At 41.2% G+C, this 18,844-nt stretch overlaps 3 protein-coding genes and 1 pseudogene across 4 annotated transcripts in view; 1 reads left to right on the top strand and 3 right to left on the bottom strand.

The window, feature by feature from the left end:
* RAB3C (RAB3C, member RAS oncogene family) overlaps positions 1 to 8,911 on the bottom strand; it is a 399,506-nt gene extending 390,595 nt beyond the window's left edge. The window contains exon 1 of the mRNA XM_060295790.2: positions 8,786 to 8,911. The gene's annotated coding sequence lies outside the window, so the exon portion shown is untranslated. The remainder of the gene's footprint in view (positions 1 to 8,785) is intronic.
* The window catches only part of GAPT (GRB2 binding adaptor protein, transmembrane), a 35,759-nt gene extending 26,840 nt beyond the window's left edge, over positions 1 to 8,919 (bottom strand). Inside the window, exon 1 of one of the 2 annotated variants that reach the window (XM_060295791.1) lies at positions 8,786 to 8,919. The gene's annotated coding sequence lies outside the window, so the exon portion shown is untranslated. The remainder of the gene's footprint in view (positions 1 to 8,785) is intronic. The other variant, XM_030843691.2, reaches the window with a different exon arrangement.
* LOC132596992 (acireductone dioxygenase-like) lies at positions 1,473 to 1,987 on the bottom strand (annotated as a pseudogene).
* Positions 8,920 to 9,663: 744 nt separating the features above from the next.
* On the top strand, positions 9,664 to 15,621 carry PLK2 (polo like kinase 2). The gene is made up of 14 exons (XM_030843654.3): positions 9,664 to 10,069; positions 10,696 to 10,803; positions 10,945 to 11,061; positions 11,262 to 11,391; positions 11,622 to 11,709; positions 12,186 to 12,281; positions 12,391 to 12,589; positions 12,689 to 12,836; positions 13,195 to 13,292; positions 13,594 to 13,723; positions 13,956 to 14,196; positions 14,318 to 14,447; positions 14,684 to 14,794; positions 14,927 to 15,621. Exons 1-14 carry the CDS (start codon positions 9,800 to 9,802, stop codon positions 15,116 to 15,118), a joined length of 2,058 nt encoding a protein of 685 aa, XP_030699514.1. The 5' UTR covers positions 9,664 to 9,799; the 3' UTR covers positions 15,119 to 15,621.
* The last annotated feature ends 3,223 nt before the right edge of the window (positions 15,622 to 18,844 follow it).

The raw sequence follows: 18,844 nt of genomic DNA, 5'->3' as shown, positions 1-18,844 counted from the left end.
AAGTAAGTTAGAAAGAGTAAAACAAATATCATATATTAACGCATATATATGGAACCTAGAAAAATGGTACAGATGAACCGGTTTGCAGGGCAGAAATAGAGACACAGATGTAGAGAACAACTGTATGGACACCAAGGGGGGAAAGTGGCCGGGGCCGGGGTGGTGGTGTGATCAATTGGGAGATTGGGACTGACATGTATACACTAATAGGTATAAAATGGATAACTAATAAGAATCTGCTGTATAAAAAATAAATAAAATAAAATTGCAAAAAAAATTTTTGTTTAAGATTTCAATGAGACAAAATGTTTTTACTTCCAAGAATGAGGAAAAGCTAAAACACTTTTACCTTGTTTTTGTTTGTGTTATATTCACTTAATAATTTGTTTTTATTTATAAAAATTTATATAATTTGACTTTAGAAAATAAGTGTGGCCCTTAAGATAGATTCAAAAGTGAGATTACTTTTTATGCTGATGCTACACAAGGCAATGGAATGGTGGGTATGACTTAAAGGAATAGCTGCATTTTAAATAACCTTAAAAACTTTATAGCATTGATTGGCATTATCATTTTGTACCAGTAGAGGGAGATCTATGTCCACTGCAATAAATTAGTAGTTTCAGTCTGTGCAACAGTGAATGAAGGGAAAGGGGAGTTGCTCTCAAACACTGTTATTATCATGTCCAGGAAACAGGTGGATGGGTAGTTAGGTAGGTAGACAGGTAGACAGACAGATGAATGAATAAAAGTTTGGTCAACTATTTTGATAAATGTATAATATAAACCCTCATCAAAGATTACTGGCAGGATTTACCACAGAGTTTTATTCACTTACAAAATGCCTGTATGTCAAAATGAATGTAACATAAAAGGTATTTAACATATTTAATATTTATTTATTAACGTTAAGGCAGCTACTCTATTTTGAAGAAGAAAGTGGCATAATCAAGTGAGGGCCCCCCTAACTCGCCAGCTCATCCCCCACGGCACCCCTCCCCCACCCAGCTTCCTCCCGTGTTCTGGGAGAAAAGCTTCTTCTCTCTGCCCAGTCCTGTCATCCACTATCACTCCTCCGCACAAGGCAGTCATGGCCTCGTTTGGTACCTGCTTCAAGTCCAAGAATCAGGTTCAGATGGGGCAGCTAAGTGGCTCCGTTTGGGGAGTTGAAACTCACTCGGTCACAGCTGAAGGCACGAGCTGATACAGGGCCACTGACCACTGGTCCTGAATTAGAGAAAACGAACGGATTTGCCCAGATTTCCACAGGTGCTTCTATGTACCAACCGATTCTACAGCTACTTCCATTAAAATGTATTCTGATCAAACAATCTTGCAGAGGAAAGCTCACCTAGCCTCAAGTCCACAACACAAAAGCAAGGAGAATAGGACAGATTTTCTGCTGCTATCATGTCCCGGACTTTCGGGTGCCCGAGGCCCCAGGGCACCGCTAGGCCATCTGTGCCAGAAACTCAATACTGCCCACGGGCCTCGAAGTGGTCAGCCGGCCGGCTGTACGCCGTCCACACTGGGTCTCCCACAAACAGCTGCATGGCCTTCACGTAGTTCTTCTCGTCCAGTGTGAAGCGGTGGTATATCCCGGCGGGGAGAGTGATCATGTCTCCTTTCCCCATGAAGATCCGGATCCACTTGTCCTCTTTATCCCTCACGTCAAAGTACCCACTGCCGTCCAGGATGTAGCGAATCTCGTCATTCAGGTATAAACGCTCCTTGTAAAACATCTTCATCTTTTCTTCGTAATTTGGTAGTTTGTCTTTGCATATGGTTATTGTGTCCATCCAGGAGTAGTTTTTCTCTTTTCGGATCTTTTCTAATTCTGGATCATTCTCATCTTTGTCAGCATCCAGCGTCCAGTAAAGGACGCCGAGCCCCTGCAGCCGCTCCAGGCGGACCGGGCGCGCGGGCTCTGCGCCATGGGGCCACCGCGGGTCGCCGGCGACTCGTCCATGTACCAGGACTGCACCATGGCTGGGCCGGGGGCGTGGCTGCCTGACCCCGGACCTGCACGGGCCACCACGCCTAATATTTAAATTTAAATCTTAAAATTAACCTTTTATTTTATATTCATTAAGTTGCTTTTCAAAGAGTTAGGCCTTAAATTTAAATATCCAATCAATTAGATATATTGTGACAAATATAAAACGAGGTTTGGTCTCTTTTCACCTTCCTTAGACGCTCAGGATATTTCAGTGGAGACGTACCATGGCCAGCCTAGCCCCTGTAGCCTCCTGGCAATGCATACATATATCGGAATGTTCTTCCCATTGTTTCACTTCCCTCAAATCATGCTGGTTAGAAGTACGTATTTTTTTTTTACCTGGATGTAAGGTACTCATAATTGGCCTAACCATATTCCTTGGCTCGTGACATAGTTATCATTGGTCTCCCCAGGTATACACGTCTTGTTTGAGTTTATAATCCAATCGAAAAACCGATCATGGGCAATAACTTATACAGACCTGCATGTTCTTTCCCTCTCTTACACCCCTTGCCTCATACATGGTAATCATTGCTCTAAATGTTCTGTTTAACATTTCCACATTTTAAAAAAATAGAATTTTAAATCAATACATATATATGTATAAACAAAATATGTAGGTTTAGCTCTTGAATTTTATAAAAAGAGTAATCTTCAACTTGCCTACATCTTTATTGGAGTATAATTGCTTTACAATGGTGTGTTAGTTTCTGCTTTATAACAAAGTGAATCAGTTATACATATACATATGTTCCCATATCTCTTCCTTCTTGCATCTCCCTCCCTCCCACCCTCCCTATCCCACCCCTCTAGGTGGTCACAAAGCACAGAGCTGAACTCCCTGTGCTATGCGGCTGCTTCCCACTAGCTATCGATTTTACATTTGGTAGTGTATATATGTCCATGCCACTCTCTCACCCCGTCACAGCTTACCCTTCCCCCTCCCCATATCCTCAAGTCCATTCTCTAGTAGGTCTGTGTCTTTATTCCCGTCCTACCCCTGGGTTCTTCATGACATTTTTTTTTCTTAAATTCCATATATATGTGTTAGCATATGGTATTTGTCTTTCTCTTTCTCACTTACTTCACTCTGTATGACAGACTCTAGGTCCATCCACCTCATTACAAATAGCTCAATTTCGTTTCTTTTTATGGCTGAGTAATATTCCATTGTATATATGTGCCACATCTTCTTTATCCATTCATCCGATGATGGACACTTAGGTTGTTTCCATCTCCGGGCTATTGTAAATAGACATGCAATGAACATTTTGATACATGACTCTTTTTGAATTATGGTTTTCTCAGGGTATATGCCCAGTAGTGGGATTGCTGGGTCATATGGTAGTTCTATTTGTAGTTTTTTAAGGAACCTCCATACTGTTCTCCATAGTGGCTGTACCAATTCACATTCCCACCAGCAGTGCAAGAGTGTTCCCTTTTCTCCACACCCTCTCCAGCATTTATTGTTTCTAGATTTTTTGATGATGGCCATTCTGACTGGTGTGAGATGATATCTCATTGTAGTTTTGATTTGCATTTCCCTAATGATTAATGATGTCGAGCACTCTTTCATGTGTTTGTTGGCAGTCTGTATATCTTCTTTGGAGAAATGTCTATTTAGGTCTTCTGCCCATTTTTGGATTGGGTTGTTTGTTTTTTTGATATTGAGCTGCATGAGATGCTTGTAAATTTTGGAGATTAATCCTTTGTTAGTTGCTTCATTTGCAAATATTTTCTCCCATTCTGAGGGTTGTCTTTTGGTCTTGTTTATGGTTTCCTTTGCTGTGCAAAAGCTTTGAAGTTTCATTAGGTCCCATTTGTTTATTTTTGGTTTTATTTCCATTTCTCTAGAAGGTGGGTCAAAAAGGACCTTGCTGTGATTTATGTCATAGAGTGTTCTGCCTATGTTTTCCTCTAAGAGTTTGATAGTTTCTGGCCTTACGTTTAGGTCTTCAATCCATTTTGAGCTTATTTTTGTGTGTGGTGTTAGGCAGCGATCTAGTCTCATTCTTTTACATGTGCCTGTCCAGTTTTCCCAGCACCACTTATTGAAGAGGCTGTCCAGCCTTTTTACTTTAAGGTATCTTTTTTTTTGGCTGCACCGCATGTAATGAGGGATCATAGTTCCCCCACCGGGGATTGAACCTGTGCCCCTGCAGAGGAAGTGTGGAGTCCTAACCACTGGACTGCCAGGGGATTCCCCAACTTTAAGGTGTCTTTTGATGAATCAAATTTCTTAATTTTAATTTAACCAAATTTATCAATCTCCTGTTATATGGTTAATGGATTTTGCATGTTGAAAATCTTTGCCTTTATTGAACAGGCTATCCTTTCCCCATAATATATTTTTGGACATATATAAAGGATAGTCTCTTCAATAAATGGTGCTGGGAAAACTGGACAGCCGCATGCAAAAGAATGAAACTGGACCATTATCTTTATGCTATACACAAAAATCAACACAAAATAGGTTCAAGATCTGAAACCATAAAACTCCCAGAAGAAAATATGGGGATAAGCTCCTTGACATTAGTCTTGGGTATGATATTTTGGACTTGATGACAAAATCAAAGGCAATAAAAGCAAAAATAAACAAGTGGAACTATATCAAACAAAGAAAGCTTCTGCACAGCAAAGGAAATCATCAACAAAATGAAAAGGCAACCTATATAATGACAGAAAATGTTTTCAAATCATATGTCTAATAAGGGGTTAATATGCAAAATAAATAAATAACTCATACAACTCAACTGTAAAGAGATAAGCAATCCGATTAAAAATGGGTAGAAGACATATGATCCAGCAATCCCATTCCCGGGCATATATCCAGAGAAAACTCTAATTTGAAAAGATACATGCACCCCAGTGTTCACAGCAGCACTATTCACAATAGCCAAGACATGGAAACAACCAAAATGTCCATCAACAGATGATGGATAAAGAAGATGTGGTATGTATATACGATGCAATCCTACTCAGCCATAAAAAAGAATGAAATAATGCCATTTGCAGTAACATGGATGGACTTGGAGATTATCATACTAAGTGAAGTAAGTCAGAAAAAGACAAATATCATATGACATCACTTATATGTGGAATCTAAAATATGATACAAATGAACTTATATACAAAACAGAAACACACTCACAGACATAGGAAACAAATTTATGGTTACCAAATGGGAAAGGGTAGGGAGGAATAAATTACGAGTTTGGGATTAGCAGATACAAACTACTATTGATATATATCAAATAGGTAAACAACAAGGTTCCACCATATAGCACAGGGAATTGTATATATTCAATATCCTCTAATAAACCATAATGGAAAATAATATGAAAAAGAATATATTATATATATGTATATATATAACTGAATCACTTTGCTGTACACCAGAAACTAACACAACATTGTAAATCAACTATGCTTCAATAAAAAAAAAAATGGTTAGAACACTTGAATAGATATCTTCCAAAGAAGACATACAACTGGCCAACAGGTAAATGAAAAGATGCTCAACATCAATAATCATCAGGGAAAGGCAAATCCAAACTACAATGAGATATGATCTCACACCTCTCTAGAATGGCTATTACTAAAGAGACAAGAAATAACAGTGTTGGTGAGGATGTGGAGAAAAGAGAACCCTTATGCACTGTCGGTGGGAATATAAATTAGTGCAACCACTATGGAAAACAGAATGGAGATTCCTCAAAAAATTAAAAATAGAAGTACCATATGATCCAGCAATCCCACTTCTGGGTATATAATCAAAGGAAAGGAAATCATAATCTTGAAGAGATATCGCTATTCCCATGTTCACTGCAGCATTATTAATGACAGCCAAGGTATGGAAACAAAGTGTCCATCAACGGATGAATGGATAAAGAAGACATTTGATACACACACACACACACACACATAATGGAATATGATTTAGCCATAAAACAGAAGGAAGTCCTGCCATTTGCAATAACATGGATGGACCCTGAGGTATTTATGTTAAGTGAAATGAGAGAAAGACAATGTATATTCTCATTTATATGTGAAATCTAAAAAAACCTGAACTTCTAGATACAGAGAACAGATCCGTGGTTAACAGAAGTCAGGGAAGGTAGGCAAAATGGGTAAAGGGGGTCAAAAGGTACAGACTTCCTATTATAAGATAAGTAAGTCCCTGGGATGTAATGTAAAGCATGGTGACTCTAGCTAACGATACTGTATTGTATATTTGAATGTTATTGAGAGAGTAGATCTTAAAATTTATTATCACACAAGGAAAAAATATGTAACTATATGTGGTGATATAAACTGTTAGCCATTTCACTGTATATATATATATATATATATATACACACACACACACACAGACACACATATATATATACACATACATATATCAAATCATAATGCTGTACACCTAAAACTAATGCAGTATTATATGTCAACTAGATCTCAATAAAAAAATCTTTCCCTACCCTATGCTCTGCAAGTTGGTTACTTATATTTCCTACTGATATTTTGTTTTGTTCTTACTCTTTAAGTCCTTACTCCATCTGAAGTAGATTTTTTGTACATGGTGTGTGTTATGGGCTAAAAATTGTTTCCCTTCAAAATTCATATAATGAAGCTCTAGTCCCCAGTACTTCAGAATATGACTGTATTTAGAGATAGGGCCTTAAAAAGGTGATTAAGGTTAAATGAGGTCATTTGGGTGGGCCCTGATCCAGTCTAACTGCTGTCCTTATAACAGGAAATTTGGACATACAAGGGGACACCAGGGATGCTCTCTCACAGAGGAATGATCACGTGAGGACACGATGAGAAGGCAGCCATCTGCAGTCAAAGAGAGAAGGCCTCAGGAGGAACCAAGCCTGCCCACACCTTGATCCTGGACTTGTAGCCCCCAGAACTGTGAGAAAGTAAATTTCTGTTGTTTAAGCCACCCAGTCTGTGGTATTCTGTTAGGGTAGCCCTGGAAAACTAATACAGTGTAAGATACGGATTTCATTTTTTTTTAATATGGAAAAATCAATTTTCTACTTCCATTTACTGAATAGTTTCCTTTCCTCAATGATCTATCATGTTTCCTCTGCCATATACCAAAGTTCCATATATAAGTGGATCTATTTCTAGGCTCTTTATTCCATTGGTCAGTCTATCCCTGTGAGAGGACCAAATTTTCTTAATTGCTCTAGCTTAATTATAAGTTGTGATAACTGGTAAAGAAAGACCTTCCCCCTTCTAATTCTTCTTTAAGTTAGTTTGCTATTTTTGATCACTTACACTTTCAAAGTTTGCAATCAGCTTGTCAAGTTTCACTAAAAGTCATATTGGGATTCCACTTGTAATTACATTAAATCTACAGAACTACAGAGAAATATTTTGTAATTAAAGATTTATCTCCATTGGAAAGTACATTTATTTTCTTTTTTGTTCTACTAACAACAATTTTAGTTCTGTCCACACGATGGCACCACGAACCAAAAAATCAGATTTTCATAGTTGGACAGAAGGTCCCATAACACATATACATGTTAATATTTTATTAAATGCTCAAATGTTTTGGAGGATAGACCTGAATTTCATATGGCATGTTCAACAGTCCATAAAATGCTTAAGTACATTTGGTAAAGAGATATACTATAGTATATGATAATCAAAGAATGGAAATAATAATGAAAAATATCATGATTATTCTTCATAGTCCTTTTATCATAGAAAGTCATAAACAGATATAGATTAAAAAGTTCATTATCAACCGAGAAAATAAAGACAAGGTGTAAAATTAACTCTGGAAATTTAGGTAGTATTTTCTAAACCTGCAAGCCTACTACAGGCTAGTATATAAGTTTGCATAAATCTGGGGAGCAAAGGTCACCCCTAGGTTTATCTTTAAAGAGGAGGGTTGTGTAATTCTTCATATCCACCACCAGGCGCCTGTTCCAGCCCTGATAATCATGGGGTAAATTCTACTTTCACTTTATGAGAAACATGCCTTGGCTTGCCCTGAACAGCTTACAGAATCAAAAAGGAGGAGTCACAGAAGACTTTCCCTTTCTACTCTGTAATGCCAATGAAACTCCTTTCTACATTATGTGGGAAACACTTGAGACAGAATCTTCGAAACCATGCACATTTAATTAACTGATACCATGCATACCCTGATGGTATCTGTACTGGAGCCAACCGTTTTCTAGGTACCTTCCAGGGGGTTATTAATCTGGTATTCTATATAGCACTGGAAATTAGTATCAAAAAACTGTTTAACACATCTTAACTTGGATTTAAAAATCTGTCTATTGCCAATTAACATAACTTGGATGTTCTACTAAATATATATAGAGGGAATAGTTAACTTAAATTCGTTAAACCCCAGATTCCTCATCTGTAAAATGGGAATAACAATATTTCCTACTTAGAATGGATGTAGAATTAAATAAGGCTTTTCAAAATACTAAGCACGGTACCCTGCACATAAATGCACTACTGTCATTAGAACAAGAAACAATGGCAGTCCCAGGTTAGCAAGTCTGAATCGTACAATCTGGAAATAGGAAACTAAGCCATGTTTTAGCTCACTTGGCTATGCTCCTCCCTCATGCTACCAATCCTCTCCACTTGGAAGGCTTAGGATTGACTCTCCCAGCACCAGAGCAGCCACGTGGCTTAATGAGCCATTTTAAACGACGCATTCCGCATAACCCCTTCGGAATAAGAAGTGATAGATGATTTAGACTGTAAAACCATAGTTAGCACCAGGAGCACTTTTAAACCACTTACTGTCAAAGGAAGCCCATATAGTCATTAACCGCTGCCCACTCGGACTAACTGCGCTTCTGGAACATTCCACGAGGTGGCGCCTTTGCTCCCCGTCTTCGGTCATTCTGAACGCGAAGCCTTCCCAAGGCGCTGGCCTCCCTCTCCAAGGTTAAGGGCCTGACCTCCGACAAAGGCTTGCTCTAAGGTGATGGGCAGAGGCCACACGGGCCTAAGTGGGACTTGTCCATGGTCAGCCGGCCGGCCCCAGCCGAAGTCCGCTTCATTTAGAAGCGGCGGGGAGCTCGGAACACCCTGTTCCGCGGACCCTTGTCTTTCAGGGGCACGGCCTCCCCGCAGGGCCCCTCTAGACAGGAGCTAACGGGGTAAAACTGCGGGGGCGGCGGCAGCCCAGAAGGTCTCCAGGTGGCCACCGGGAAGCCTCACGTGACTGTGCAGTGGCTCCGGCCACACTCACACGTTGACACCGGAGGCGTCAGGTTGTAGGGCGGTGAGGAAGGGCTGTGCACGGGAGGGAACCTGCGAGGACCGCAGCACCCGGTGGGGCTCTGATCACTGCACCGCCCGCCGCGGGGCGGGTGGGGGCGGAGCCAGGCGTCGGCCCTAGGGTTTCTACTTCAAACCCAGAAGCTCGGAACATTCCAAGAATGGGATGGCGGTCACGGGAACGGCCGGACGCCTGTGTCCGCCTCCCCATCGGGGTGAGCGCTCCCCGCGGCCGGCAAGCGGCTCGCAAGCTGGAAGCCACCAGCCCGTCGCAACCTCCCGCTCGGCCCCGGACGCTCTTGAGGCCGGTGGGCGGGGCGTCACCCGTGATGTAGCATCCCGTTTCGATTCTCCGCCCCCTTCTCCGCCCGTATATAAGACTTCTCCGGGCGTTCACACTCGTACAAGTGAACGAAGGCGTCGGGCGGGGGAGGTTGGTGCCTGCGGCTGGGGCTCGAGGGTAGAGGCCGGCTCGGTCGCGTGTCCGCGCCTCGGAGGTGGCAGCGGGCAGTGCAGGGTGGCGAGGGGACCATGGAGCTCTTGCGGACTATCACCTACCAGCCGGCAGCTGGCACCAAGATGTGCGAGCAGGCGCTGGGCAAGGCTTGCGGTGGGGACTCGAAGAAGAAGCGGCCGCAGCCGCCCCCCGAAGAGCCGCAGCCGCCGCAGCCCCAGGTGCAGGTGCAGCCGGCCGCCTCGCACCACCATCACCACCACTCGCACTCGGGGGCCGAGATCTCGAGGATTATCGTCGACCCCACCACGGGGAAGCGCTACTGCCGAGGCAAAGTGCTGGGAAAGGTGACGAGCGGCGGGCGCCCTGCTGCCAGGCGGGAGGGAGGTCTGCCCGGGCATTCCCCAGGCCGGGCCGGACGCCGCGCCCACCGCTTCTCGGCGTCTCGGGAGGCCGATCCCGGCGCGACGTGGGCTGCTCACCTGCCCTCCTCTGGCTTTTGTGCGCTGGCAGCGCCGGGATCGATTTCACATCCTTAGCCGCGGCTCAGTCTGCGTCCCGCCGCCCAAAGACATTGATCTTGAGGCCAGAAGCGAGGGCTTTCTATACCAGACCCAACTCTCTCGAGCTGCCCCCACAGAGGATTTTCTTGACAAGTCTCTTCATACCCTATTTCTCATCTCCCCAACCCCAAGCCCCCGCTCCGGAAAGCTCCTCTCTGTAAAGGGAGAAGGGGCACTGTTTTAACTTACTGTTTTCAGGAATGCTTTTCCCTTCGTGAAAGAGCTTTAAAAAAGTAGACCGCATCCCTCTGTCCGCCCTTCCTCTCCCATATTTTTGCTTTTCTTTCTCATTTACTTATATATATATATATATATATATATATATATATATATATATATATATATATATATAAATCTGCCGTCCATGTCCCTGCCATACTCAATTCCGTCTCGGCTTTGTTTCCTGTCAGGGTGGCTTTGCAAAATGTTACGAGATGACAGATTTGACAAACAACAAAGTCTACGCTGCAAAAATTATTCCTCACAGCAGAGTGGCCAAACCTCATCAAAGGGAAAAGGTGTGTATGACTGTTGAGTAAAGTATTTTCTTTGTGTGCAAGATGGCCCTTCCCTTTTAGGAAAATGTCTTCTGCATGTGTAAGACTGGCTTTTCAGAGGTGAGGGAGGCTAATAAGACTGATCTTGCTTTTTTCTTTTAGATTGACAAAGAAATAGAGCTTCACAGAATCCTCCATCACAAGCATGTAGTGCAGTTTTACCACTACTTTGAGGATAAAGAAAACATTTACATTCTTTTGGAATATTGCAGTAGAAGGGTAAGTGTTCACTCCTATTTGAATGCATTTACTTCCCGCAAACTGACATGGCATTCAAACTGAACTTTATCTGGGAATTTCGTTGTGGAGGTAATTATTACACTGCAGCATTAACTTTCATCACTCATCCTGCACAAGGAAACGCCTGATTTTGGTAACTTTGTTTGACAGATTCTCTTTTTTCCTTCTCCTCTTCCCAGTCCATGGCTCATATCTTGAAAGCAAGGAAGGTGTTGACAGAGCCGGAAGTCCGATACTACCTCAGGCAGATTGTGTCTGGACTGAAGTACCTTCATGAACAAGAAATCTTGCACAGAGATCTCAAACTAGGTAAGCCTTTCACTCCGAATGATGACTTTTGTGTCAGAGAGGTGTGCTGTCTCTCTCCCTTTTTTTTAACATATTAACGTTCTTAGTTGGGATCTCACCAGTGCAATCTTGCTTATGAATGATGGCTTTCACTTGAAGCAACTGGCTGCCTGCCTGTTGAGTGGATGTGTGTGTACTTGGTTAGAACAGCTTTCCAAGGGAATTCAGATTTCTTTTTTTTAATCATCTAGGAAACTTTTTTATTAATGAAGCCATGGAACTAAAAGTTGGGGACTTTGGTTTGGCAGCCAGGCTGGAGCCCTTGGAACACAGAAGGAGGTAAGAGTCAGAAGGACACATCCTGATAGGGTTTTGTGGAGATCAAATATGCCCTTCTTATTTTCCAGTTAATGTTTCAAAGGCCAGTTGATACTAAAATCTATAAACCGCTACAGTGTTAATTGAAGGAAACACTTATCCAGTGCCACTATGGACCAGGCAGAGTACCTTATGCCTATAAGTTGATTATGAAACAAATCTGTCTTATATTTGCCTGAAATATATAAATATATCCTGCTGTACTTGGTCTCAGTTGGCTTAAAACACTTTGTCATGTGGCTGAAAAAAATTGTACACACATTAAAAAAAAAATTACCAAGTCACTTGGTCAAATGTCAGTTGTTTACATGCCAGAAATCAAAAGTCAGATGTTTCCAAATAGAAATTCAACATAGTGCTTTTAAGGTTTTATCCAGAGAACTAAGTTTAAACAGTAGAATAGTTCCTAATGAGATCTTCATATTTTGTTTTCCTAGAACGATATGTGGTACCCCAAATTATCTTTCTCCTGAAGTCCTCAACAAACAAGGACACGGCTGTGAATCAGACATTTGGGCCTTAGGCTGTGTAATGTAAGTAAACGCACCAAAATAATCAAAAAGCAAATTTGGATGTAGGTTTTTAACACTCGAAAAGAGTCGCTTTTTGACCGTTCCTAAAGAAGTGTTTCCTTGCATACAGGTATACAATGTTATTAGGAAGACCCCCATTTGAAACTACAAACCTGAAAGAAACTTACAGGTGCATAAGAGAAGCAAGGTATACGATGCCCTCTTCATTGCTGGCTCCTGCTAAGCACTTAATAGCCAGCATGTTGTCCAAAAATCCAGAAGATCGTCCCAGTTTGGATGACATCATTCGACATGATTTTTTTTTGCAGGTGGGTGCATTTTTTTTTTTTTTTTGCCGTCTTTTTATTACATGTTCTTGATCCTAATTTCGCAGCAGGTTACTGAAGATCTTGTCTTTTACTCCATAGGGCTTCACTCCAGACAGACTCTCTTCTAGCTGTTGTCACACAGTTCCAGATTTCCACTTGTCAAGCCCAGCTAAGAATTTCTTTAAGAAGGCAGCTGCTGCTCTTTTTGGTGGCAAAAAAGACAAAGCAAGATATATTGACACACACAGTAAGTTATAAGACTTCTTTTGTTCTTCCGTGTCCAATATTATATATAAAGTTGATAAGTTAGTTAAAAGAGGCTTTTATATGAACATAAGTTGGCCTGTATGTTTGTATACTATTTGACTTTCTGTAGCGTCAAAAATCCACACTGCAAACTGTGGTTGATAGCTTTTTGTTTCATAGGCATTAAAGTGTGCTTCTTGCATAATTGCAGCTGATGGCAAAGATAAAAGTAAAAGCTGATGGTTTTGCCTTGGATGCTCTTAAGTTGGTTATTAATGCCAAAGGAGGAAATAGGGCTAGCTCTGTTTCTACCTTGTTTGGATAGAATAATGCTCATAATTCTTTTCCTTGATTTACAGATAAAGTGGCTAAAGAAGATGAAGAAATTTACAAGCTTAGGCATGATTTGAAAAAGACTTCGATAACTCAGCAACCCAGCAAACATAGGACAGATGAGGTATGCTAAAGAAGAGTAAAATAGTTATAAACACTTTATATCCTTTTCATTCTTCGTTAATTATCGCTTGGATCACATATTTACTTAACGTTTTCTTCCCAACCCTTTAAAAGGGAAGATTTTTATCTCTTAGTTTAACAATGCATGCAGTTGAGTTACCGAAATAGCTGTTACCTGGCTTGTGTCCATTGCTTTTTGATAAGCTTTCCTACTAATTGCCACAATCTCATCTTAAACTAGAATTCTCAACCCCAAATGAATTTTAAAAGCTTGACCATGGCCTGGCTCTTCTCTCTTCTAGGAACTCCAGCCACCTACCACTACAGTTGCCAGATCTGGAACACCCGCAGTGGAAAACAAGCAGCAGATTGGAGATGCTATTCGGATGATAGTCAGAGGAACACTTGGCAGCTGCAGCAGCAGCAGTGAATGTAAGTGGTTGTCAACTGCATTTTAAATAAGGACGCTCTGAATGCCAGTGCTCAATACTAAGTAACTGACGTCAGTTTGGTTTTTGGCCTGATTTAACATAGAAGAAGCAAAATTAGAGGACTGGAACAATTTTGAGTCCTCCCTCCTTAGATTTAGTGAAGGGAGACTTAGCACCTACCATAGCCTGAGGTTTTGTTGTTAATTATTTTCTAAATTTCTCTGACTTTCCAGGCCTCGAGGACAGTACCATGGGAAGTGTCGCAGACACAGTGGCAAGAGTCCTTCGAGGATGTCTAGAAAACATGCCAGAAGCTGACTGCATCCCCAAAGAGCAGCTGAGCACTTCCTTTCAGTGGGTCACCAAATGGGTCGACTACTCTAATAAATATGGCTTTGGGTACCAGCTCTCAGACCACACTGTAGGCGTCCTCTTCAACAACGGTGCTCACATGAGCCTCCTTCCAGATAAAAAGTAAGCGTGTTCAATTAAGGAAGCCCCGTCAGTTCTTTAGTTTTGCCCTAAGGAAATCTGAAAATAGTGACTAACTACTTCCGTTTTTCCTTCTTTTCTCCGTATTGTTCCTGTTCTTTAGAACAGTTCACTATTACGCGGAGCTTGGCCAATGCTCTGTTTTCCCAGCAACAGATGCCCCCGAACAATTCATTAGTCAAGTGACGGTGCTGAAATACTTCTCTCATTACATGGAGGAAAACCTCATGGATGTAAGTACCGTGGCTTTCCAGCAGTGATGTTTGCAGTGTAGTCCACAGAGCAGTGGCATCTGTGTAACCTCAACGCTTTAAGGCATGCAGCCTCTTGTGTCCCGCCCTCAATCTACTGGATTAGAATCTCCAGGCCACTCTGGCACTTGCTTAAGTTTGATAGGCATTTGCTGAGAAGAACTGAGTGCACACACAGCAAAGCTTTTATAGGCACTAAGTCTCCCAATCTCTCCCAGGGTGGAGATCTGCCTAGTGTTACGGATGTTCGAAGACCTCGGCTCTACCTCCTTCAGTGGCTAAAATCTGATAAGGCCTTAATGATGCTCTTCAACGATGGCACCTTTCAGGTAAATGAACCCTTGAGGAAAGCAGGTGTTTAGGTCCCCAAATGATTGTGACCTAGCCAATCTGATCATTGACGAAACTCTTCACATCTTGAGTATTTAGAGAGATCTAATATCTATGTCTGCTTTTTAAAGGTGAATTTCTACCACGATCATACGAAAATAATCATCTGTAGCCAAAATGAAGAATACCTTCTCACCTACATCAATGAGGACAGGATATCTACAACGTTTAGACTGACAACTCTGCTGATGTCTGGCTGTTCATTAGAATTAAAAAATCGAATGGAATATGCTCTGAACATGCTCTTACAGAGGTGTAACTGAGAGACTTTTTGAATGGATCCTATGGGACTCCTCTTTTCCACTGTGAGATCTACAGGGAAGCCAGTAGAATGATCTACAGCACGTTGAAGAAGGTGGACAGGTGGTGGTACGAAAACAATTCCTCCGTGACCTGCTGGACCCGGTGGAACCAGACCGGGCAGAGGCACACAGTTCTGGACCTTGGACAAGCTGAGAGTGAACCCGAATGCAGTTTTCCTTGACGTACCTGTTTCAAAAGGTTTTTCAGACAATTTCGCAGAAAGGTGCATTGACTTAACTTCTCTCTGTGGAGAGCACTTCAGACAGAGGACTTGGGACTGTGAATATACTTCCTGAAGGGGAGGGAGAAGGGAGGACGCTCCCGTGTTGTTGAAAGGCTGTAACTGGAGCAGCTTTTGGCTGCTCAACTGTGAACTATGGCCATATATAATTTTCTCTTTTTTTTGAAGACACTTGTGGCTGGAAAAGTGCATTCCTTGTTAATAAACTTTTTATTTATTACAGCCCAAAGAGCAGTATTTATTATCAGTTTTTTTTTTTATGTTGACCATTTTAAACTGTTGGCAATAAAGAGTATGAAAAAGCAGAAACAGTGATCTCCCGTCTTTGGTGTGGCCCCAGCACTGCATCCCAGCATTCTTTGATCATGGATCCTTGGCACTCTTTGGCAGGATGTTGAGTGCAGAAGCAGGCTAGAAAGTTAGAGTTTTAACTTTGCTGATAATAATTTCTAGGAAGTCAGTCTTTAATACCTGAAGTGAAGTCATATGCTCTCTGGTAGATCTAGCTTGAGAAGAGAAGAGTGTAACAAAAATACCACTCTTTTCACAACCAGAATATAGGCCTCCTACTGAATCCAAACCCAACTTCTCTCTGGAGTATTTCCCCAAAACTCGTTTAGCTTGGAGCTAAAAACTAGAGTAATCCCGTGTAAACGGATCTCTGTTATTAAGTGTCAATAGGTACCGGAAGTTTATCTTAATGTGGGCAGGACTCTGTACTTTATGATACTTGCACCACCTAAATGTATAACTCAGCTTAAACCTACCTAAACACGCCCGTTGCCACCAGTAGTGAGAAGTACTTTGTAAATAAGTCATTTTCCTTCTGGTGCATGGAGGATGGGGAATGGTAAGGGTACCAAGCTTTGGTTTTAAGCCCATCTTTTAAACTATCAAATTATCCAAGGGGTAAATCTGAGACAGTTTTCTCTTTCAGTGGGATGTCTCCTTTGACAGGTGTACAAAGCTGCTCCCTGTTACTCTGAACTTACAGTGACCTGTATAAAGTGCAAATACTTTTTCTGTTCAATTGTAATCCCACTATAAGGAAAATATTGTCCTGAGAAAAGCAGCACTCTCTCATGTGTCAGGCTCTGTTTGCACTAGGATCCTGTACAGAGTAGTGGAGAGATGGTGGTTGTAATTTTACAGTTTTCTAAAATTACTACAAACTGCCCCTGATAAGCTTTATTAATAAAAGTCAAATCTGGAGAGCTGTTTATGGATATTTCACAGTTCCTAGAGTACCTCCTGCTGACTGGAGTTCTCTGGCCACGTGTACAGCTTCAGCCTCTGTTAAATGGTTTATGGTAATAGCTGAAGAAAATAGTAATAGCTGAAGAAAACTGGATAATCACACTCATAGCTGGGTGTGCAAAAGTAGAATCTATTTTTATCTTTGTGAGCAGAGAGGTAGAAGTAGGAGTTTGTAAATAGTAAAAAATGTGCTTTCATTTTGAGTTTTACAGTGTTAGGTTGTATATTACTTCACCATTTCAAAATTAGGTACTTATCCATTCTTGTAGGTACTGAGGGTCTCCTGTGTGCCAAATCCAGGGCCTGGTGTTGGAGATGCTGAGTGAGCCCAAACCTCTCCCTGTCCTTGAGGAAATCACAGCAGAGTGGAGGAGACATTTGTCTAGTGCATTTGTCTAGTAGTCTGATAAGTGCTGTGATATTATGATAAAGATATGTAGTGGGTGTTGTGGGAACCAAGAACAGGAATCGTGGAGAAGGAGCCGCAGGCGTGGCTGCGCAGGAGATTCCAGAGAAGAAAATTCTTTTTTATTGGGTTTTGAAAGATGAGTGAGGGTTAAATAAAGGTATGAGATGGGGAAGGGTATTATAAGCAGTGGGAATAACATATATAGATGCCCGAGGGTGAAAGAGTTCACAGGAGAAGTGGATGTGTAAGTCTGAAGCATCATAAGTAAAGGCTGGAAGAAACAGACCTGACGTGCTCCCAAGTTCCATTACAAGGCATTTAGGCTGCACCGAAGGCTATTTGTAGTTACTGAAAGATTTTAAGGAAGCAAGTGACCTAGTATTTCAGTTTTATTAAATTAATTATTAATTAATTAATTAATTTAATTTAATTAAATTAATTAAATAAATTATAAATAAATTTATAAATAAATTAAATAAATTTATTAAAGCAAGATGGGTGGGGAAGAAGATGGAGAAAGATGACCCAAACAGTAAAGATACTAATGTTGTGATCCAGGTGAGAAAGGACTTTATAAAAAGGAGCATATAAAGAGTTAGGTAGTGTCTCCTTTGGCCCGTCTACCAATAGTTTATTTTAGTATCCCCAGTACGGTGGCATATGGCAATCAAATATTGAATGAATAAATGACAGTAGATTTGGGAGGGACTTAGAAAGTTGATTTGAATAGGATTTGGCACTTTATTGAATGTGGAGCCTGAGGAAGAAGGTGGGCCTTAGGATGATTGGCAGTCAATGGCGGGCAGGCAGTGTACTGTGGGGTCATTAACTGAAATAAATTAGGAATGCAGAAGGAAGAGCCTGATATTCAGGGAAATACAGTGAGTTTAGGACAGCTTGAATCAAACTCGTGTGAGGACGCTCAAATAGATCCAGAAAACAGTTGGATATACATGTCTACATCTCAAGAGCGGGCAAGATTTGGGAGTAAACAGGCTTTGGATGAGAGCACACAAAAATGGGTCCCTGTCATCCCTTCTACCCAGCAGCATTTTTATTTTTTGGTACTGAGGACATCTATGTAAAACGTAACAGTGTTGATAAACCTTTACAGTGAAGGAAAGAAGATAAAAAATTCCCAAATAAATTCTACTTTTCAAAACCAAGGACCCTGGATTCCATAAAAACAACTCCCAAATAAGAGATGTGCATGATGAACACCTTCGGTCCTCAAGAATGTTTCTCACTTAGCCATCCCCAATCCTGGCAGTCTATAGGCTGAGATACAAGGCGATCTTTTAAGATGTAAAACTTCAGTTTTGGTGCATAGTAATAGCTAACTTCAGCTAAGTGTGGTGTGACCATGGCAGGACTCAGATCCTGAGTTATTTGACATTTACTACTTCATAAAAGTAGTAAAAAAAAAAAACCAGAAAAACCAACCTTCAAGAACTATTTTTGAATGTAACCTTATGTTTGCTAGATAGGAAGTGTACTGCAGTGGAAAAACTTTGGAATCAGTCCTAAGTTCAAATTCCTGTTCAACCATGTATTACCAATAAGATCTCAAGAATACCTAACCTCTCTAAGCTTCAGTTTCCTCACCTACAAAGATTAAATGATAATAAAGCACTTGTACATCAAAGGTGCTCAATAAATATTTGCCCCTTTTCTTGTCCTGTTTCCCCTGCCTTCTTCCACACCCATCATAACAGTAACCCTGGTTACCTAGAAAAGAAAATAACTGACTCATTTCTGCCCCTTCCAGTCTTCCTTTCT

This window comes from Globicephala melas, chromosome 3 (assembly GCF_963455315.2).
Source record: "Globicephala melas chromosome 3, mGloMel1.2, whole genome shotgun sequence".
NCBI lineage: Eukaryota > Metazoa > Chordata > Mammalia > Artiodactyla > Delphinidae > Globicephala > Globicephala melas.
Note: the sequence above shows the minus strand (reverse complement) of the source record. Positions and strands in the feature narration are given on the sequence as shown.

Coding starts and splice junctions, on each gene's coding strand:
- PLK2 (XM_030843654.3), top strand. CDS start 9,800: ATGGAGCTCTTGCGGACTATCACCTACCAGCCGGCAGCTGGCACCAAG. Junction 11,392..11,621: donor GCACAGAGATCTCAAACTAG/GTAAGCCTTTCA, acceptor TTAATCATCTAG/GAAACTTTTTTATTAATGAA. Junction 13,724..13,955: donor CTGCAGCAGCAGCAGTGAAT/GTAAGTGGTTGT, acceptor CTGACTTTCCAG/GCCTCGAGGACAGTACCATG.